The sequence below is a fragment of the Planococcus citri genome, chromosome 4 (genome assembly GCF_950023065.1).
Source record: "Planococcus citri chromosome 4, ihPlaCitr1.1, whole genome shotgun sequence".
Classification (NCBI taxonomy): Eukaryota; Metazoa; Arthropoda; class Insecta; order Hemiptera; family Pseudococcidae; genus Planococcus; species Planococcus citri.
In genome coordinates, this window is record NC_088680.1 from 12,813,182 (window position 1) to 12,833,947 (window position 20,766).

General features: G+C 35.3%; 2 protein-coding genes across 2 annotated transcripts; both read left to right on the forward strand.

The window, feature by feature from the left end:
- The first annotated feature begins 9,179 nt into the window (after window positions 1-9,179).
- On the forward strand, window positions 9,180-11,627 carry LOC135845297 (galactose-3-O-sulfotransferase 3-like). Its single transcript, XM_065363777.1, has 2 exons — window positions 9,180-9,332; window positions 9,415-11,627. Exons 1-2 carry the CDS (start codon window positions 9,190-9,192, stop codon window positions 10,445-10,447), a joined length of 1,176 nt encoding a protein of 391 aa, XP_065219849.1. The 5' UTR covers window positions 9,180-9,189; the 3' UTR covers window positions 10,448-11,627.
- A 2,306-nt stretch (window positions 11,628-13,933) lies between these two features.
- On the forward strand, window positions 13,934-18,300 carry LOC135844148 (galactose-3-O-sulfotransferase 3-like). Its single transcript, XM_065362273.1, has 2 exons — window positions 13,934-14,245; window positions 14,372-18,300. Exons 1-2 carry the CDS (start codon window positions 14,088-14,090, stop codon window positions 15,429-15,431), a joined length of 1,218 nt encoding a protein of 405 aa, XP_065218345.1. The 5' UTR covers window positions 13,934-14,087; the 3' UTR covers window positions 15,432-18,300.
- The last annotated feature ends 2,466 nt before the right edge of the window (window positions 18,301-20,766 follow it).

Genomic DNA, 20,766 nt, shown 5'->3' on the forward strand with positions numbered 1-20,766 from the left:
TTATTTCAAATTTTCTATTCGAATATTGAGTAATTATTTCGCGAATAAATAAACATGGTCCTTCGGGCCGGATATAATTCCGGATAAATTGTGTAGTTCGCGAAGTAAAATTCATAAAATTCGTAAAATTCGTAAATTTCGTTCGTTATGTTCGAAATAAAATTCGTTGTAATTGTGCAATTTCGTTGATTGTGCAAAAAATTTGATTGGTTCGTATTCGTATTCGTAATCGTATTCGTTGATTTTAACGTTCGTTGAAAAATGGGTGAATCTGCTGCCGAAAAACAGCAGAGACTTGCTCGAGAAAAAGCTGCTAAAGACAAGGCTGAATATGAAAGGGCTGTCAACAGCAAACGAAGACTGCTCCATGCCTGCGAACGGGATAAAGCTCACCTACAAGCTCTGGTTGAGCAAACGGTATCGAATGAAATGATTTGTCAACTCGAAGTATTTATCGATTTGTGGCGTAAAAACTTGATTGAACTAGAAGCTGTCGATGAAGTTTTTTTGGTACTAGTTTAACTGCTGACGAAATATTTGCCAAAGAAAAGGAAATCATGAAGGATCGTGATGACCTACTTTATGAACTCAATTTAATCGTTGCTCGAGCTAAAACGTTCGCGGAATCATTGAAGCCTCCAATCGCTAGCAGCACCCCTTCTCGACGATCTGGTCCAAATACTTCGTTTTCGGATCCAGGTTTTGGATTTTCTCCAACAATTCGATTGAATGATATTCCTCTACCAAAGTTCGATGGTAATTATGGTGAATTTATCGATTGGTTCAACGAATTTTCGAGTACAATTGATAAAAATGAAGCCTATGACGATTATCAAAAATTGTATTTGTTGAAAAGATGTATGGTTGGTAAAGCAGTCGAATCGATGAAGGACGTTGGTACTGAGGGAAAGCTGTATAAACCTACGTTGCAAGGTTTATATAAATCGTTCTTCAATCGCAGGCGAATAATTGCTGAACATTTCGTCAATATTGTTGATCTTCCTGCGATTAAAAACACAAACATTCGAGAAAGTGTCGAGAAATTAAAACGATGTCTACGTGGGTTGAATGCTGCTGGATTAGATACAAATTCGATTTCGCCAATGGTTACATTTTTAACTGCTCGAAAATTGCCAGACAAGCTGAGAATGGATTGGGACACAAGTAATCACGATTATTCAGTGTACCCCTCGTTCGAATCACTCGCATCGTTCCTGATAAATAGAAGCTTTGCCTATGAAACTGCCAATCTAGGCGAGCCAAAGGAGAAAACAAACTCATCACCTCCTGGTAAACAAAACAAGTCGTCCGAAAAATCGAATCAAGGTGACAAGAAATCATTAGCAGCTGTGAAACAACCTTGTAACATCAAATGCATCGTGTGTGGTGATCCACATTTTCTAAACCAATGTAAAGTGTTTGGTGGAAAAACTGTCAACGAACGCTTTAGTATTGTCAAAGGAAATCGATTGTGCCTGAAGTGCTTCAACCCTTTTCATGGCATAAGCGCTTGTAAAAGACCAAATTGCTCCAAGTGCCAAGGGGCTCACAACGTTTTGCTGCATCGTGAATATGTTGCACCTTCGTCACTCAACTCTAGTGCTGAAACCAATTCGAATTCGTCGTCTCAGCAGTCAAATAATTCGACCAACGATCAAACTGGATCAACCTCAACTACTATGTGCGCCACTTCCTCAGCTCGGAAATGCGTATTGTTATCAACTGCGGTGGTTAAGGTAATTTGTGGAAATAAAATAGAATTAGCTCGAGTATTGTTTGATCAGGGGTCTGAAATTAGTTTGGTTAGTAGGGAGTTTTGTGTTCGAACGAAATTACCTATGTTTAAAAGTGAAAACGAAACTTCTCTGGTAGGCATAAATAATACTTCAACTAAATTGAATTCGTCAGTTCGTTGTGTTTTGAAATCTCGTTTTTCAGAATTTTCTATTGCTATTGATGCCGAAGTAATTGGTAAAATTCCATGTAATGTTAATCGTAATGATGTAAAGCCTATTATTGATAAGTTTTCACTTGAATTCGCGGAAAATTTCGAATTACCTTACGATAATGTAGACATATTGTTAGGTAGTGAATATGTAGAATTTATTTTAGGTGAACAACGTCGTTTTGTTGAAGGTATTTGCTTGCGTGATTCTCAATTCGGAGTTGTAAATTCTGGTTCCCATTCGAATTCGAAATCTGCCTTTTTTGTTCAGCAGAATACTTTTTGTGGTTTTTCTAATGTGGAGTTGTCTCGTCAGTTTGATCGGTTTATGAAAATTGATGAAGTTTCTGATGAAAAAACTTTGCATGATGAAAAGATCGCCGAATTCGAGTTAATTAACAAGCATTTCGAAGATACAGTTGAAATTGACCCTGAGTCAAAACGTTTTGTTATTTCGTTGCCTTTGAAACCAACTGTAAATTTATTGAAAGGTTCGTTTTCGAAAGCAAAATCGATATTTCTGAGGTCAGAAAAACGTTTGTCTGATGTTGCCAAAAAGGCATACGACGACATTTTTGATGAATATTCAAAGCTAGGTCACATGCAGGTAATTTCGAATGTACCTAGGCCAGATGCGTATTTTATCCCGCATCATTTAGTCACAAAAATTTCACCTGGTTCTATAAATTATCGTATTGTTTATAACGCATCCTGTAAGGATGAATCTGGTACTTCGTTGAATGACCACCTGTATGCTGGTCCAGTTATTCAAAAGGATCTCTTCTCTCATTGTATTCGTTTTCGCGAATTTATTTGGGCTATTTGTGCTGATATTTTTCGCATGTACCGTTCAATTTTGGTACACAAAGATGATAGAAAATTTCAATCTATTGTTGGTAGGTTTGAAAGAGGAGAGATTAGTATTGCTGAACTGACCACTCTTGTGAATGGTATAGGTCCAGCTGCGTGGATAGCTACGAAATGCTTAGAAAAAACAGCAGAATTTACTCGTTATTTCCGGCCAATAGCGGCTGATTCGATCGCGAAAGAGTTTTACATGGATAATTGGATGTCCGGTGCTCGCAAAATTGAAGAATTGATTGAGTTACAGAAAGCTGTACATTTTTCTCTCGCAAAATATGGGTTTAATTTGACCAAATATCAAAGTAACTCGCCTGAAGTTCTTTTGACACTCGATTCGTCACTTGTAGAACCCTTGAAAACGAAAATAATTGGTGGTACCGATTTTGTGTATGTTTTAGGGCTAATTTGGTCCCCAGAAACTGATTCGTTGAGTATCAATGTAAAAATTGATGAACTCCCTGAAATCATCACAAAACGTGTGATGCTTAGTGATACTTCTAAGCTTTTCGATATTTTGGGTATTTTGGCACCTGTTTCGGTGAGAGCTAAATTAATTTTGAAAGAGCTTTGGTTAGAGGGGAGAACTTGGGACGAACCTGTGTCAGATGAACTGAAGGATGCATTTTTAGCCTACAGGGCTGATTTGCAATTACTTGATCGATTTTCTATACCTCGTTGTTTGTATCTTCGTGTAGAATACCCTGAAAATTGTACTCGTCAGCTTGTTATTTTTGCTGATGCGTCTACAAAAGCCTATGCTAGTGTCGTTTATTTTCGTTCGATTGATCAAAATGGTCAAATAAAAGTTGCGTTTGTATGTTCAAAGGTGCGAGTCGCGCCAGCAAAGAAAACTCTACACATACATCGTCTTGAACTTATGGCCGCTGAGTTAGCTTCAATTTTGGGGAAGCGTATTGCAGGAGAATTGAAAATTGAAGCAGGGAACGTCTTGTATTTTTCCGATTCTCAGGTAGTACTTTCATGGCTAAAACTAGATCCGCTAAAACTTAAAATTTTCGTCTGTAATCGTGTGAAAAATATTGGTAAAAATTCGAATTTGCAAAACTGGTACTATGTACCTACCAAAGAAAATCCAGCGGATCTAGGTACTCGAGGTATTTCGGCTAATGAGTTTTTTGAACAAAAATTGTGGGTTTTTGGGCCAACTTGGCTAAATAATTTTGATGAATTTGGAAAAATAACCTCATGTACATTCGAATTGGTACGTGAGATACCTGAATTAACCAAAGTAGGTATGGCTATTTTTATCAAGGATGAAATATTCCTACCTATTTTGAGCCATGGTTTATCTTGGTATAAAATTATTTCGGTTGTTGCTTTTGTTCGAAGATTTATTTCTAGATTACGATCTGAACGGCTAAAAACGATAGCCAATCCAAACCGTAAAGATAGGATATGTGATCGTAAGTTGGTAGGTATCAAGCAGATACTACCACTAGTTGTACCATTGGAAACGTGTGAACGCAATGACGCGTTTATTACTCTTGTTAAACATGTTCAACGAGAACATTTTCAAATAGAAATTGAGTGCTTATCTTCTAGTGAAGATAGTCACGTAGATAAGAAAAGCAAGTTGTTCGAATTAGCTCCGTTTCTCGATCCAAATGGTATTATGCGAGATGCAGGTCGCTTATCAGCTGCTGCATTATCGTATGAAAGTAAGTTTCCAATTCTGGTTGATGCCAGGTCTAAATTTGTCGAACGCTATATTGAACATTTGCATCAAGCAAATTATCATGCCTCTCGTTTGTATGTCTTGAACGTTTTTCGTACACGTTTCTATGCAATTGGTAACGTTATTACGGTTATCAAAAAGGTAATTCGTAAGTGTGTTTTATGCACACGTATTCGAGGTGAAACTTTGCGCCAATTTATGGCGGATTTGCCAAGGAGTCGAGTTGAAATAGGTAGACCTTTTGCTAAGATAGGTGTTGATTTAACTGGTGCAATCAATGTAAAATGCACTGCACATCGTTCTGGTAAAATAAACAAGGTTTATCTTGCGTTTTTTGTTTGCTTTGTGACACGTGGTGTTCACATAGAGATTGTCGAAGACCTTACGGCTGATGCGTTTTTAAATACTCTCGAACGTTTTGTTTATAGGCGCGGATTGCCTAAGGCAATTTACTCAGACAATGCCACGAATTTTATTGGTGTTCGTAGGTTTTTAGAACAGAGCAAACTCGTACGTTTTTTGAGTGAACATTTGGTCGAATGGCATACTATTGCACCTCGCAGTCCTCACCAAGGTGGAATTTGGGAGGCTGCAGTAAAATCTGGTAAGAAAATACTCGAAAAGGCTATTGGCAGCCAAGTTTTGAACATTTTAGAACTCTCAACGATCGCTACAAAGGTAGAGGGTATTTTGAACTCTCGCCCTATTTCATATCGACGTGAAAATAGTCTCATTGAACCTATCACACCTGCCCATTTTCTAATAGGTACGGCGTTGATGGAACTTCCGATTGTTGAGGATTCTAGAACTGTTAATTTACGTAATCGTTATCGCTTATGGACAAGCGTTGTAAATACGTTTTGGTCGTTTTGGAGAAAAGATTATCTCAATCACCTTCGTTGTAGATATAAGTGGAAAGTTGAGGAACGTAATGTTGAGATTGATGATGTTGTTCTTTTCCGTTCAAAAACTGAAGGTATTTTTCAATGGCCTATGGCTATAGTCATTGACGTTTTCCCAGACGAGTCAGGTCTTGTTCGAAATGTAGAATTGAGGTTTGCGAATGGAAGTACTCGAAAAACGTCTGTTCAGAATCTTATTTTACTACCTGTTAAGGATGATTTGTAAAATTTTTTGTATTCTCGGATTTGTAATTTTTTTCTCCTGATTTTGTCATGTTTTAACTCGTAATTATGTCGATGTATCATGTAATATGATTAAAATTTTGATTGATTTTTGTCAATTGTTAACTTGTTGATAATTTTTAGTTGTTTAGATTAATTAAAAATAAGGTGTACCTTATTTTTGAGGGGAGGATGTTGATGGGTATGATAATTTTTGTACTCGTTTTAGTTGTAAATTCGATTAGTTTGTGGTATCGAGTGCGCCACTGTTGTAGCAACGCACTCTAGCTTGCTAGTTACGATGTCTAGTTTGAATTGTTGTTGTTATGAACTCGTTATTATGTATTTATACTCGAATTATATACAGTCCACTGTTCGTGTTGAATTATTTCAAATTTTCTATTCGAATATTGAGTAATTATTTCGCGAATAAATAAACACCTGTCTTACTCCTCTTTCTTCCATTGGGTGGGCTTTTTTGCCTAATCAAACTAAGAATGGACTCCACAGGTTAAAAGATGAAAACTTACAAGTACGAGTACTTTCTTCAAAAAATTTGTTACATTCCTAATTCCCCCCCTCCCCACAATCCTCGCGCATACTCCCCATCTCTAAAATTTTGACAAATTTGAGGGAATACCCATGCAGAAAGAAAAAAAGAAAAAAATACATTGTGATATGAGGAAATATGCCTTCATTGCCTTGTCCCTAAGACTGAAAGTATGGTAACGTGAGAATTCTATGACATTTAGGTATACATCTGTGGCTCGCAGCTTGAAGGCTTGTGCATTGGATCTCTAACCAGCAACCTTACTTAGTTTTGGCCATAGGCTGTGGAGGCTTCGGCCTTCATCCCTCTTTCCTGTCTTTGCCCACTTATTCAGCGGTTAATTTTGATTATATTGTGATTTAAATAATTGTACATGATAAATTGTGGTAACATTGGGTGTTTCTCCGATCCTGCCGGCCATCGGAAATACTTCTCATTGAATAGGTGTTTTGTGTAATACATTTCGATCAATGTTGTCTATTATTGGGGACAACTCGCGAAAGAGACAGAAAAAGCGTACCATACAGTGTTAGGGTTAAGTAATTACTCTGTGCTCCATTAAAGTATATCAATTATATGATATTCATCGCTACTTAATAAGAACGCTTAACATTATTATTAAAATTATGCTATTAAATAACGCGAGTCGTAAGGTAGAAGCCAGAGCTTGTACCTATTATAAAATAATCTAACAATTATTTTATATTCGATTAACCCTTAATATGCATTTTTCTATTAGGTATTCTTTAATATCAATAAATACATAATAACACTTGTGTCGAATGTGTGTATTGATTTGGTAATTTAGAATGATTAATGTGAAGAGTAGATGGTATTGATTGAAACCTCTCCTATTATCTGAGCTATCCACGGCAAGGTAATTATTCCTTCTCTAAGGAATAATTATTGACTCAACTACGTAAATAGGAAGTATTATAATTCCCCTCTATCCCAATTACATATGTTAAATCCCACTCTATCAATTGAATGAAAACTATCGTCTTCTGTGTAGGCTATGAATTTTTCTAAATGTCTTCTTTCTCAAAAAATATCTTCCAATTCCACTTCCACTAGCAAGGATCCTCCTGTACCCATTTTCAAAACAAATTATGCAGAATGTCCACGCTTGTCGGAAATGATTTTCTCTGACTTTTCCAGGATTTGCAGAACAATTTCTCCAAATTTCCAGCCTCTTGAAAAATGAATTACACATGCTATCAGTCGGTGGAAGGGGGGGGTCAAATTTTTTAAACACCATGAGCGCTAAATATCGTTATTAGGTCTACTGCAGTTGTGTCCTTCTTTTCCAAGCACAACTGTATGCTCAATAGAGTACCTTTATTTGAACTTGGTGGGATTTTTTTTGTTTTTTGTGGAACCCCCTCCACCACTCCGCATAGTTTGGTGCCACTCCATGGGAAAATGACACCTAAAAAATTTCAACTCAATCGATGCATCAATTTCAACTTGTTTCTCAATCTTATAACGTTCGTGTACTTATTCTATAATCAGAGGTGAATCGAAGCCATACTGTGGGACGGGGGGTGGGTGGGTGGGTAATGCCATTTTGCAGATAGAAATGTAATTTTTCCGACAAAAATCAAGATTTTTAACGTGCTGAGCTCATTACATGGTACCAAAATTCTTAAAAATGGGGTAATTCTGTTGAAAAAAAAAACATAAATTGTGTTAATAAATCGCATTTTTTTTGGTTTGAGAATTATTATTTTTGTAATTTTTCGATTCAATTATTTTATTTTCTGAAGTTTCGAAACGGCATGTTAAATGACCTGAGCGAAGCGAGGGCAAAAGCATTAGAAAATTTACAATTCAAAAAATGGAACGACTTCATGAAGAAACCAATTTTTTTAATGTCAACATTTTTTTCAATCGATAATTTTCTAAAATTCCAGGACTCCAACTCACTTTTTTCAAATTGCAACTTTCTGATAGCAAAAAAAAACCGATTTTTTAGCAATTTTGGGCCAAAAATTGAGAATTTTCGCGATTTTTGGCAACAAATAAGACACTTTGCACAATTTCTGCAAAATAAATGTTTTTTTTTGGGGGGGGGGGCAATTTCTGACGAAAAAACGCCACATTATAACACCATTATTGGAAAACAGTAAGAGTTTTCGGATGCAAAAAACAACACAATTTTTAGCAACTTTTCGCAAAAAAAAAAAAATTCTTGACAATTTAGGCTATAAACGAGAGACTTGAGAATTTGACAAAAGAGACCTGCGAAAAATTGTCTGAGTAAAGCGAAGGTGAATTTTATCATTATGAGAAATAGAAAAATCTGTTTGAAGTAACCTTTTACAAAATTCCCTGACTTTTGAGTAAAAAGTTCAACTTTTCCGTAATTTTTCCAGACCGACCAAATTCCCTGACTTTTCCAGGTTTTTCAGGCTTGTGGACACTCTGTTACGGGAACCAAGGGAGATTTTTTTTAAAAAAAGGACAGTTTTTGAAACTCAACAAATTTCGATTTGATAAAAGTTTATCAAATTTACAATTTTTAAGCTCCAAAAACTTATCAAATTTTAGAGTAAGTAAGAAAAAAAATGACATCGACAATATTTGTTAATTTTTTGACGTAGTATTATTTCCGCATTCATTTTTTTTCATCGCGATTTTTTAAAATTAAAAATCATTTGTAGTCCCTTCAATTTGCAAGCTGGGCAAAAAGTCACAATAGGCAATTTTGTTAATTTTTCAGAGTATGTACTATCGACCACCCCATGGTCAAAATTGGATTTTTCCTCTTCAATTTTGAAGAAAGACCAAAAACCAAAAAAATTCCAACCATGACCTTCTTATAAATTTTTAAAACCTTCAACTACCTCCCCCTACCCTCATCCTTCCACACACCAAAAAACCTGAAAGTCATTTTTTTCCACATAACGACACAAACATGTAAGAAATTCTAGATAATTTTGTCTAGCATTGAGAAATGTCCACTTGTAACTTTTTTGATAATAGTCCAACCAACGCGAACAGAACTGAAATGTGTTTCTTTAAAAGCAGAGCTCTTCTGCGAATGAATTTTTTCAATAAAAAACGTATCATTGTATTTCTGAGCACTTGTCTATTAGTTCTAATACTTCTGCTGCAAATCAATTCAAATTGGAGGCTCTTGGATACAATGCGGTAGGTATCCTGATATTTACTACATGCAATAACACGTCAATTACTGGGTATTCAGAAAAACTTGACATTTTGTTCGATGCAGGGGACCACCAGACAGCGAGCCATTGGTTTATCAATGCTGCATTTCGATGAATAATTCGATCCGGACAAATATATTCTTTCTGAAAACTCACAAAACTGGAGGTACAACTGTACAAAACGTCATCGTACGATTCGCCATTAAGAATTCGCTCGATATGATGAATACAAAATACGACACTTACTATTTGCCAATTTCCGATTCGTCAATATATCCCGAACTGATGACACCCAATAATAAATACAACGTGTTCGCGAAACATGCTCGATATGATTCAAATTTGAAATCGTATCAATACCCTGATACATCAATGGTGACAATATTGCGACATCCGGTTACATTATTTCAATCATTGTACATTTTCTTCCGAATGGACAAGACCACAGGTATGAATTTCCAACAATTCTTGAAAGCGCCAGTAAAGCCGGCATTTTTAACAGGCTTTGATAGCGAAATAGCGTACAGAGGGTACAATCAAATGAGCGTAGATTTAGGATTCGATTTGGCACAAAGCAAGAATACGACCGCTGTCACTGAATTTATCGAGAAAATAGATCGAGAATTTGATTTCGTCATGATAACCGAGCACATGGACGAATCTTTCGTTTTATTGGCTAACCTAATGGGATGGCCTTTGGAATACGTCACTTCTTTGAGATTAAACAGCAGACTCGAAGAATCAGAACCATACTCATTAACTTCACAAGACGAATCAACTATAATAGATCTCAATCAAGTCGATGCTCAATTGTACGATTATTTTTTGAAAAAATTTCACAAATGCAGACAGCAATACGGTGAGAATAATTTGAACCAACAAGTTCAACAGCTTCAAATAATGAATAGAAACTTCAAGGAAAGATGCGTAGCTCGCGAGGTAACGCGCTGGAATAAAGGTTTTGTGAAAAGAATCGAATATGTACCTAGAAATCTATTTGATATGGAATGTTTTTATTCCATGCAAGAGTCACCTGACCTAGCAAAAATTACTCGTCAAGTACAGGCCAACAGACTGAAGGCGCTAAGAAATGAGTAGGATCGTTGGTTGAGGTACTTTTGACCCAACAAGTCCGTTCCTATCGTCACCAAATCTGAGCAAAAAAACAAGAGGGAACAAGGCAGTAGTGTGCTTCCACTTCAAGTAGCCTTTTAAACTAGTCCAGAAAAAAATACTACATGGTAACTAGGCCCAATTAGGAATTTTCCAAAATTCTGAGTGATACTCGAAGCCTACAGGAAAAATTCAAAAACCATGTTCGATGAATGGAGAAAACAAGATCACCCAAGCAGGTTCTCTACAACATAGTCCCACAAGCAGGAGGAGTAGAAGAAGATCCAAAGAACTGATCGATACTTAGGACTCCATCGCAAGTTCCATGCCATAGCAGACAGGCTGAGGGCGACGTTGAATCAGACAGACTCAAAGCCAAGAGGTCAAACCATGTAAATCAGCGTACTGAAAAAAAAAGTGTGGTTAACACTTTGAAAGCGATTCCCAAAAATTCAAAAAACATGTACTCGTCTTGTACTTTGATTTCCAAAATTTAGATACCAGCTATGTCCACGCCTTTTGCAGCATTCGTTTCACTTGAAACATTCATTCTGTGGTGAAAGTCATTCAACGAATTTTTTACGTAGCTCCGGAAGGAAGATGGAGACATTTCTAAAAACAAAAAAAAACTGATTCTTCGCTCCAGTTTATTAGCTACTGCCAACGTGTTTTGTAGAAAACACCTCAGTTCTAATAGATAGTAACTTTATTCAAGATTTTACATCGACTTAGCCCATTGCCATAAAAACTCACAAGACCAAAGAATCTATTGGAACTGAGAAATTTTCCCCATAACACTTTTTTTTCAGAAATATTCCCTCTAAAAATCATAGCTTACTTTTCAGGTTAGGAAAAAAACTCAGAATGAGTTAACATTTCAGAGTTTGGTCTTAATTGTACATCTCAATATAACAGAAAATATATTTTTCAATTAGGTAATTTTTATTCTAAATTTAAACATCGAACCAACAGAAGCATCGTTGCTACATTTCGAATACTTACATAGCTACTCAAGTATTTTGCGCACACAAAATGATTAAGAAATGGAACGAAAACGAATGTTTCAAGATTTTGAAAAATTTCATTGCTATGCCCTGATAATTAGTTTTTTTGAGATATGAGAATGGATGTGCAATATCGTATACCTTTTTTATGGTCATATTACAAGACAGAAGAACAGAAACACATTAAAAAACTTCGTTGCCCAATTCAATTGACTAAAAATACACGACAAAGACATTCGATCTGATCATGGTTGCCGAGAACATAGACGACGTCTAGGTTTTCAATTTTTGTAAAACTTTATTTTGAAATTTCAATTTCAAAAAAAAAAACACCTAGTAAAAAATGGAATTTATTGAAAATTTTTGAGAACTAATGTACCTATTTAAAATTTGTATTGAAGCAGCTCAATTTTAAAAAAAATTAACTTTGGATATAATCAAATTCCAATTGAACCGGTGAGAACAGAAAGGGGCTAAGTCCATTTTCGCAATTTTCACGAATAACAAAAAACAGATTTATTTGAAAATCAAAAATTTTTGGTAAACATGTTTAAGGTCATTGAAACAGGATTCCAAGACAAAATTTTTAGCACTGTTTAGAAAAAAAATATTCACGTGCGCCGACGCTGTTGCTGCCTAAACAAATGGGACTTAGACCCTTTCTGCACTCAATCGCCAAAATTTCTCTTGAAATTGCTCGGGGACGAATGGGGCTTGATTCTACATCTAAGTACATCACTTAGACTGCTATCTCGTTTAAATTGACCGAAAACCCCTTGAGGTATAAGACTTTTGCCGAAGTTGTTAATTTTTTCGTCTTTTTTCAGTACAGAGATGAACTTGAATTTCACAAAATGGTCTTCTCAAAAATGTTAGTTATTTTTCAAGGAATTCAATAATTTTTTTTTAAAAGTCACCAATGCGAATCCGGCCCTTTTCTGCACCCAAATACCACTTTCCCGACAGTTTTGCAGAAATCTGACATCACCAGTCGATCCGCCGTACTTTGAAACCCCCACATCCGTGAAAAAAAAATTTCCGAAAATGTGACTGAGTCCCTTTCTGTTCTCACCGATTCAATTAATAAATTTTATAAAAATATTGAAAATTCAAATTGATAGGTAAGTATATTTCCCATACAAGTCCAGAAGTTTTCTAAAATGAAAATCGAAAACCCTAGAATTACGTTTTATTTCAAATTTTGTTGAGATAGAATTTTACGACAATTTCCGTTAACACTGCTTTGTGTTTCCATTTGCATCCTATGAATTTGGATTTTGAAATTAACAATTATAATTTGAGTGATGACTCAGATTCAATTTTTTCTTCAAGTATCAAAATTTGATTGCTCAGTCCACTTTCTTTCATGAAAATCCTATAAATTTACCAGTTGAACTTCTCCGGTGGTGTAGGAATAAGTCACAACTCGATTTTTAGCTGCCCCAAATTGATATACGAGTACACATCTTCTGAAGAAATTTAAGGTCGCGGATTGAAGATTCCAGAATAACCGGAAATGGCTAGACTCTGTTTAGGACTAGTTGTTTTCATCACTAGAATTCATTGATTTTTTTTTCGAAAAAAACACCAAAAATTAAAAAAAAAAACTACTTGAGCAGCTGAAATTTTTGTTGGGTGAGAGGGGGTTTAGACCATTATACAATATCATTCATGGTTCTAACAATTTTTTTTTGTTTGAAAAAAATCACTACTTTTTTTCAACCAAATCTTCACAAAACTCTCCGCTTAACACCCCCCCTCCTCCCCCTCCACACAGACATACACAAAATCAACAAAATCAAATTTTCACAGGAAATTTTTTGAAAAAAATTCGTATTATTGGAAGAAAATTTACCGACTAAACTGACGTCACATATTCCAACACTGTTACCAATTTCATCAAAAATGAAATTTATTTTTCAATGATTCGAAGGTTTTTGTTGCATGTTTGAATTTTTTTTCATTTTTTCACGTACCTTTTCGACTATATTCACAACTTTTTCACTACTTCTTTCACTATCCATTTTTAAAATCTCTACTTTCACTACCTGTTAGATACCCTATCATTACATTTTTAATGCAAGAAATCTACTTTTTTTCCAGCTTCGATATTATTAATAAGAACATAAATTTCTCAGAAAATTAATAAATTCACGTCCTAATAATGATTTATATAGCAACTTATTGTTATTCGCTCTAACAAAATCGACCATTTCGACTATTTTTTTTTTTTTTTTTTTCAAAAATATAATCTTTGAACCCTTAAAATCTATTTTAAACGTCATTATTTTGGAACCTTTTTCTAGTGGAAACGGTCAATTTTGTCAGAGTGGGTCACATGTAATGTAGCGTAGGTATAGTATGGCAAAAAAAAATAACATAAAATAAATTTGTGATTTCAAATAAATTTTTTAGTGGATTTCACGACTAACGACCAATGCCACATGTTGTTGTTATTGCGTTTCAAAGAAACCCCCATTATATGTGCACTGTTATCGCCACGTTTCAAACCAAAAAACAATGTTGGACACTTATCATTCGCGGAAAAATGTTCCTCCATTTGCTTTCCTATACTCAAGTAATTCAATTCAGCCAACAGCTGGAAGGTGTATACTAGTAAAATGTATGTATCTATATGGAGAATCGCTATTAAAATACAAATTTTTACACTGAAGCATAAAACACTTTTATTTTCATCTTTATGCACCTCACTCGCGCTATGGATTCTACTTTCTCTGAGCACAAACCTTCCGTCGTCTGATCAGATACAACTCAAATCGTAAGTACAGATAATTCTAAAACATAATTGTATGATAACGTCATTAAAACTTTCCTTTCAAAAAAGTATACGTACCTACTTAATTAGTTCTTAAAAGCAAAATTAAACATTATGTTATGTCATTAGAAATCAAGATGAACCATTGGCTTACACATGCTGCACACCGTCAAACAAGATGTCATTACGCACAAATGTGTACTTTGTAAAAACCCACAAAACAGGAAGCACAACCGTTAAAAATGTCATATTGCGATTCGCTTTTAGGAATTCGCTTGATGTAATGGACATAAATATTAAAACATACAGCTTGCCATTTTCTGATGCATCCATACATCCCCATGCGAAGACACCAAACAACAAATATCACATCATGGCACAACACGTCAGGTACGAATCTGCATTAAAATCGTATCAGTATCCGAATACATCGATGGTAACAATTTTACGACACCCTGCAACGCAATTTCAATCCAAGTACGAATTTTGTGCAATGAGTAAGACAACAGGAATGAGCTTGCAACAATTTTTAAATGCTCCGGTGCAACCATCAGTTTTGCAGAGCCCTGCAGGTTCAAGTGCGTACAAAGGATACAATCAAATCAGCGTCGATTTGGGATTCGATGTGAGCCAAAGTAAGAACCAGACTGCCATCGCCGAATTTATCCGAAAAATAGATCGAGAATTCGATTTAGTTATGTTAATGGAGCATATGGAAGCGTCGATGATATTACTAGCTAATCTGATGGGATGGCCATTGGAGTACGTAGCTTCTTTGAGATTGAACTCCAGGAATTCCGAGTCAGAACCCTATAAATTGACCTTACGCGACGAAATCACCATCATGAATCTAAACCAAGTGGATACTCTGTTATACAACCATTTTAGCGATAAATTTCGGAAATGCGTGCGACAATATGGCGAACAAAAGATGAATGAACGGATCCAGCAATTGAAAATTATCAATGAAAAATTCGCGCACAGATGTATAGGCGAAGAAATCAAGAAACCATTGTGGTACGGTGGTTCGGAAATGATCGAATATAAGCCAAAGAATGCATCGGATGTAGAATGCGTTTACGCAGTTGCGTCCACCTTTGCACTCGCAGATATTCTCAAGAAGTACACAATGTCAAAAACTGGATGGTTCGATAGAGAATGGAATTTTTACAATTTTTTCATTAAATAGTACGAAGAAGTACTGCTGATTTACTCATTTGAGCGATTAATTTTCTTCACAAAATGAACTTTCAATTGGATTAAAAAAATTGAGATCATGGTAGCCATACCTTCAACATGTTGTGTTCGTCTGCCGAATCGTAAAACAAAATTATTTTTTTTTGGGGGGGGGGGTTCATAATATTCCAAAAAGAAATTCCTCATCATCACCCCTCCCCCCTCCTTAATTCTCACACACATCTGAAGAACTACTAAGGTCTCTCCACACAAATACGAAATTTCAAAATTTCTAGCATTTTATATAAAACCACCATCGAGAAGTTTATCGAAGAAATAGATCGTCGAGAATATGATTTAGTCATGAGATAATGGAGCAAATGGAGGCGTCGATGATTTTACTCGTCAACTTAATGGGTTGGCCTTTGGAATATGCGGCGTTTTTGAAACTGAATGCGAGGCCTCCAGGATCGAACAATCACACGATGAGACCACAAGATGAAATAACTACATACAATGAATCTCAATCGTGTAGACTCTCTGCTATTTATAGTCACTTTTTGAAGAAATCCCAAAAATGTGTCCAGCTATACGAAGAAGACAAAACGAACAATCAAATTCTACGATTGAAAGCCAGCAATGAACAATTTAGAGAGATATGTGTAGCTCAAGAAATTATCGACAGTAATCGATTTGAGAAAAATGATGAATAATTTTATGGCGTTTATTCAGAAAACTAGAATCATTCAAATGTTTTTTGAGACTCTAGACGAGTCGAGTTGAAAGCACCCACAGTCAACTCAGTATGTTGAAATTAGGCTTTCCAGGTTAATTTGGGAAAATTTAGATTTTTCGCCATTTTTTGAACCAGATTTGATTTTTAAAAGTTCACCAGGAATTAAAATTCGGTTAATGGAATGAAATATGCTGGGACAGAACATTTGTATCTTCTTGCATGCAAATTTTTTCGCTTATTGGAATAAAAAGAGAATTTCATTCGGTTAATAGAATTAAAAAATCTTCAAAAATGGGAAAAAATTATGAATTTTGGCAAAATTGAACAAAATTTGAATAAAAACATGTAAAAATGGCATAAAAACGCGAAAATAAATATTTTAAATAGGTAAAAATGGGTATAAGATGATAGAATTTTTTTTTAATTTTATAAAAATCGTTCAAATAAGTGTTCAAAACATATTAAAAGGCTAAACGTGACTAAAAAACCAAAAAAGTATTAGAAGTAACTTCAAAACACATCAGAAAGTGATAAAATCTCAACATAATTTGGAATTTTGCATTTTTTATCCTTCCGCATTATAGAATACTCCGGTTTATAGAATCAAACATATACCTGGTCCCAAATCGATTCTAATAAGCGGGACTTACTGTAGTAGTAGTAGTAGTAGTAGTAGTAGTAGTAGTAGTAGTAGTAGTAGTAGTAGTAATATTATTTATTCAATCTGATACTTGAGTAACATTCAGACAAACACAGGTGAAGAGGGGTTTAAACCTCTAAAAATTAAATAAATTATATAAATCTAAATTTTAGGTCACTTATCAATATATATATCGCCGAATGTTACTTACTTACTTACTTACTGGGTGATAGAAATTATTAGAGAAACTATGATAGCTAGAAAGCTCAAACTTGGGGTGTGGAAAGGTGTGGATAACAGGTTGTCAGGAAAAATCTAAAAACTTTGAAAAGTTAATTAGGAAAGCTTCTAGAGCGAGTTGAAAGTTGAGAACTTATACAGCCGAATCCAGTAAAACGACGTTTTGGAACGTTTAGAGATGTTCAACATGTCATCATGCACTAAAACCGGTTTGGTTGGCGAGTATTCTGTGGCTCTTTCGCGAATACCTGACTGTGGTATCTCACAACAATACAAAAAATCGCCTCTTCCTCTTCACCCTACATTTGATTTAAAGCATTTCACGATACAATGTATATTTTTTTTGCCGTTTCCAAACACTCTACAACACCAGACACATGCATCAATGATATGAATAAGACAATAATTAACAGCCAAGCCTTATTGTACACAATTTCCACGAAAACCAGATCACATAGGCTTACATACATTACATACATACATGTATACATTATGCACCAGTAACTCTGAATTTGCATTTCGAAGGAAGGAAGGGAGGGAGGGGGTGAGTTGGGAAACACAGAAAGGATAGATAGAGATATTAGATACATCAGATTTTAGAATATTTCGTCTGCATTTTAAGAACTTGAAAAAACAATGTTTGAAATCTTATTCATATTGAAATAGATTTTTACTTATCACTCAAGAAAAAAATCATTAAAGGGTGCCCCTGTTGTGATAAGTGAATAATTCGGTGATGAGATATCGTGGGAAATTGTAAAATAGGAAAAAACATGAGAAATTGATTCTCAAAATGAGAAAAAAATGCATGAAATTTTGATATTTCGACCAAAAAAGTGAGAAAGTGAAGAGATTTTGAGATTTGAGTGGCTTTACTCTTAAAAAAATTATAATAATATCGGACCATTTTTTATACCAAAGTTTTAAAATTAGCAGTTGTGATTTTTATTTTTTCCTCACTTTTTTCTTTTTTTGTTTTTTTATTAGTAGGTACTTTTTTCGTAATTTTAATTTCAAAAAAATGGGAAAACCAAGGGAAATAATATCATGAATTTTTGTCGGAAAAAGTGGGGAATTTCCCGCTTCTAAAATCGAAGATAAGGGGGAAAATACAATTTTGATGTCCCATCACTGAGTGAATAGGTTTTTTAAAGCCCAAATTTTGAAAATATTCATATGTTCAAGAATATGTTATCAAATTAATAAATCGCAGAGTATCTTTTGGGGAACCAAAAAAAAAAAAAAAAAAAAAAATAGAATTTTAAACTTCTGTGGTGTATAGAAATAGGGAAGGTGAATTCGTAGATTTTTTACAAATTTCATGGACTGTATGCCAGGCAAAAAGCCGAAAAGAAAATAATTTTAATCTGCTATTACTTTAAACCTAAAAGTGGTGCAAACCAAAGTACATAGGTATTTTTTTTCAAATTTTTTGAAGTGGTGGACCTCGGTCAAAAATCCAAAAAACTTATTTCTTGAGGGTTCTTTCATTTGTTTTCGAGCTTCTTAGTTACATTTTTTATGACTGTATGAAAACAAGAGTAAGAGGCTTGAGCAACGTGAAGATCAGGCGAGCAGCCCGAGCGAAGCGAGGGCGCGAGCTGTTGAGTGAAAGGAAGAGGTAAAGCCTGAGCGAAGCGAGGGCCATGCGAGCAGCCCGAGCGAAGCGAGGGCGCGAGCCGGGGGTTGGAGCCGCGAAGCGGCTCAGGGGGCGTAGCCCCCTAGTATACGATATCTGCTAAGTCTATATGTATCTACAGAGTTCACCGTTTCTAACATAAGAGAGTTGGGGTGTTTATACAATTGTTTGACATATGATTCGCTAAGAATTGAAATTTCTTTTTTGACAGAAATAATTTTAAAATCGTTGCGTAGTACTTGATTTTTTACATACCATGGCGCATTTGTAATCTTGGGAAGAGTCTTGGACTGGAAGCGTTCTAGAATTTCTATGTTTGACGAACTGGTTGTTCCCCATATTTGACAGCCATAAGTCCAGATTGGTTTGAGAATGACTTATGTAGACTAAAATTTTGTTCTTCAGGCTCAGACTAGAGCAACGACCAACAAGCCGGTAGAGTTGTTTGAGCCTGAGTTCGAGTTGGGTCTTTTTCATTGAGATGTGTTTTTTCCAGGTCATGCAAGTGTCGAGATGTAGACCTAGATATTTCACATCCTCTTTTTGTGGCAAGGCGGTATTATTCAAGTAAATTAGCTGAGAGCTTTCTTTTTTCATTTGAAACGTGATGTTTGAAGATTTACTCTCATTGACACGAATGTGCCACTTTTTGCACCATTTCTCAATTGCTGAGAGTTCACAAAAAAAAGTTTTGATAAGTGAAGTTGACCCATCATCATCGAGTTGCATAACCGCTCGTGGTGGTATCGCGTATAAATCAACGCGTACCCTTATGCCGAATTGGGTATTTGGGCTAACATCCTTTATGTTGGTGTTGCCTCTATCTAGTTGATGACATATCTCATGGAAATTTATTTTCGAGCTTCCACTAGTAGTTTCCAGTTGCTTACTAATGACATCTACACAAGCACCTTGGAGCTAGCCGGGTAGTTTAGAGACCCTGAGCTCCTCAGTGTTGACCTCTATAGACGCTCGAACCAGTTTCAGCTTTTTGATTCTGCCAACAGATGGCGTGCATTATCTGTTAGCTCGGCTAATAACTGGTAGTCCCCCGGTACTTGGCGTGTAATGTTGATAATTGCACGAAAGATTTTTAATTACATGCACAAGCTTGCCTCTGTAGCTGGGTTTGAACCGGGTACCTCGTGAACGGAGGTCCGCGGCTCTACCTACTACACCACTGAGGGACAAAAGTTGGCCCATTTCACCCCTATTTTTACGTATCTGTTGAAAAACTTGAAAAAACCCTTTCACTCGATGAAGACATGAACTCCTTACAAAAAAAATCGCAATTGGAAATGGAAAAAGTTTAAATTTATTCAGTTGTCTTATTTTGACCTTTTTCTGACTTATTTCATGAAAAAGTTGATAAAAATTACACTCACAACAAAAAAATAAAAATTTATTCATTTTTTGAATCTTTTCAAATTTTGATTTTTTTCTGAGGAGTTCATTTCATCGAGTGAAAGGTGGTTTTCAACGTTTTATAAGATTCAAATTTTCAACGTTTTGTTGATCGGTGACACAGGTATAGAAATACGCCATTTTCGGTTATACCTACATTTCGTAGTTTTGACGGTGATGTGATTTTTTCATTTCAGTCGTATAATGAAATGAAATCAAAAAAAAGGGTGGGAAAATGTTTATTTTGTGTATTAAAATGAATATGAAGTAAAAAAAATAACATAAATTGGCGGTATCATTAATAAATTGAGTCTTTAAAAATGTTTTTCTATAACCAAAGATGGCGTATTTCCATACCTGGTTCCTTAGTGACACCAACTCTGAAAACATAAATAATTTATATCTTCAGAGTTGGTGTCACCGATCAACAAAACGTTGAAAATTTGAAAAAAAAAATTGAATTATCGGAGCCTCCACAGTCCACATGATCCAATAAGTATATTTGACAAATTCGATTTGACCAGTCGAGTTTGTCAAGCATATTGGATCGTGTGCACCAGGCTTAAAGCTTAACAGGTCTAATTACATGTACCAAGAAAAGGATTACAGTTTAAAAAGTTGCACGTCGTTGAAAGGAAATATTTGTTCAAAATGAACATTTCAGTTTCAAAACACAGAATAATGTTATT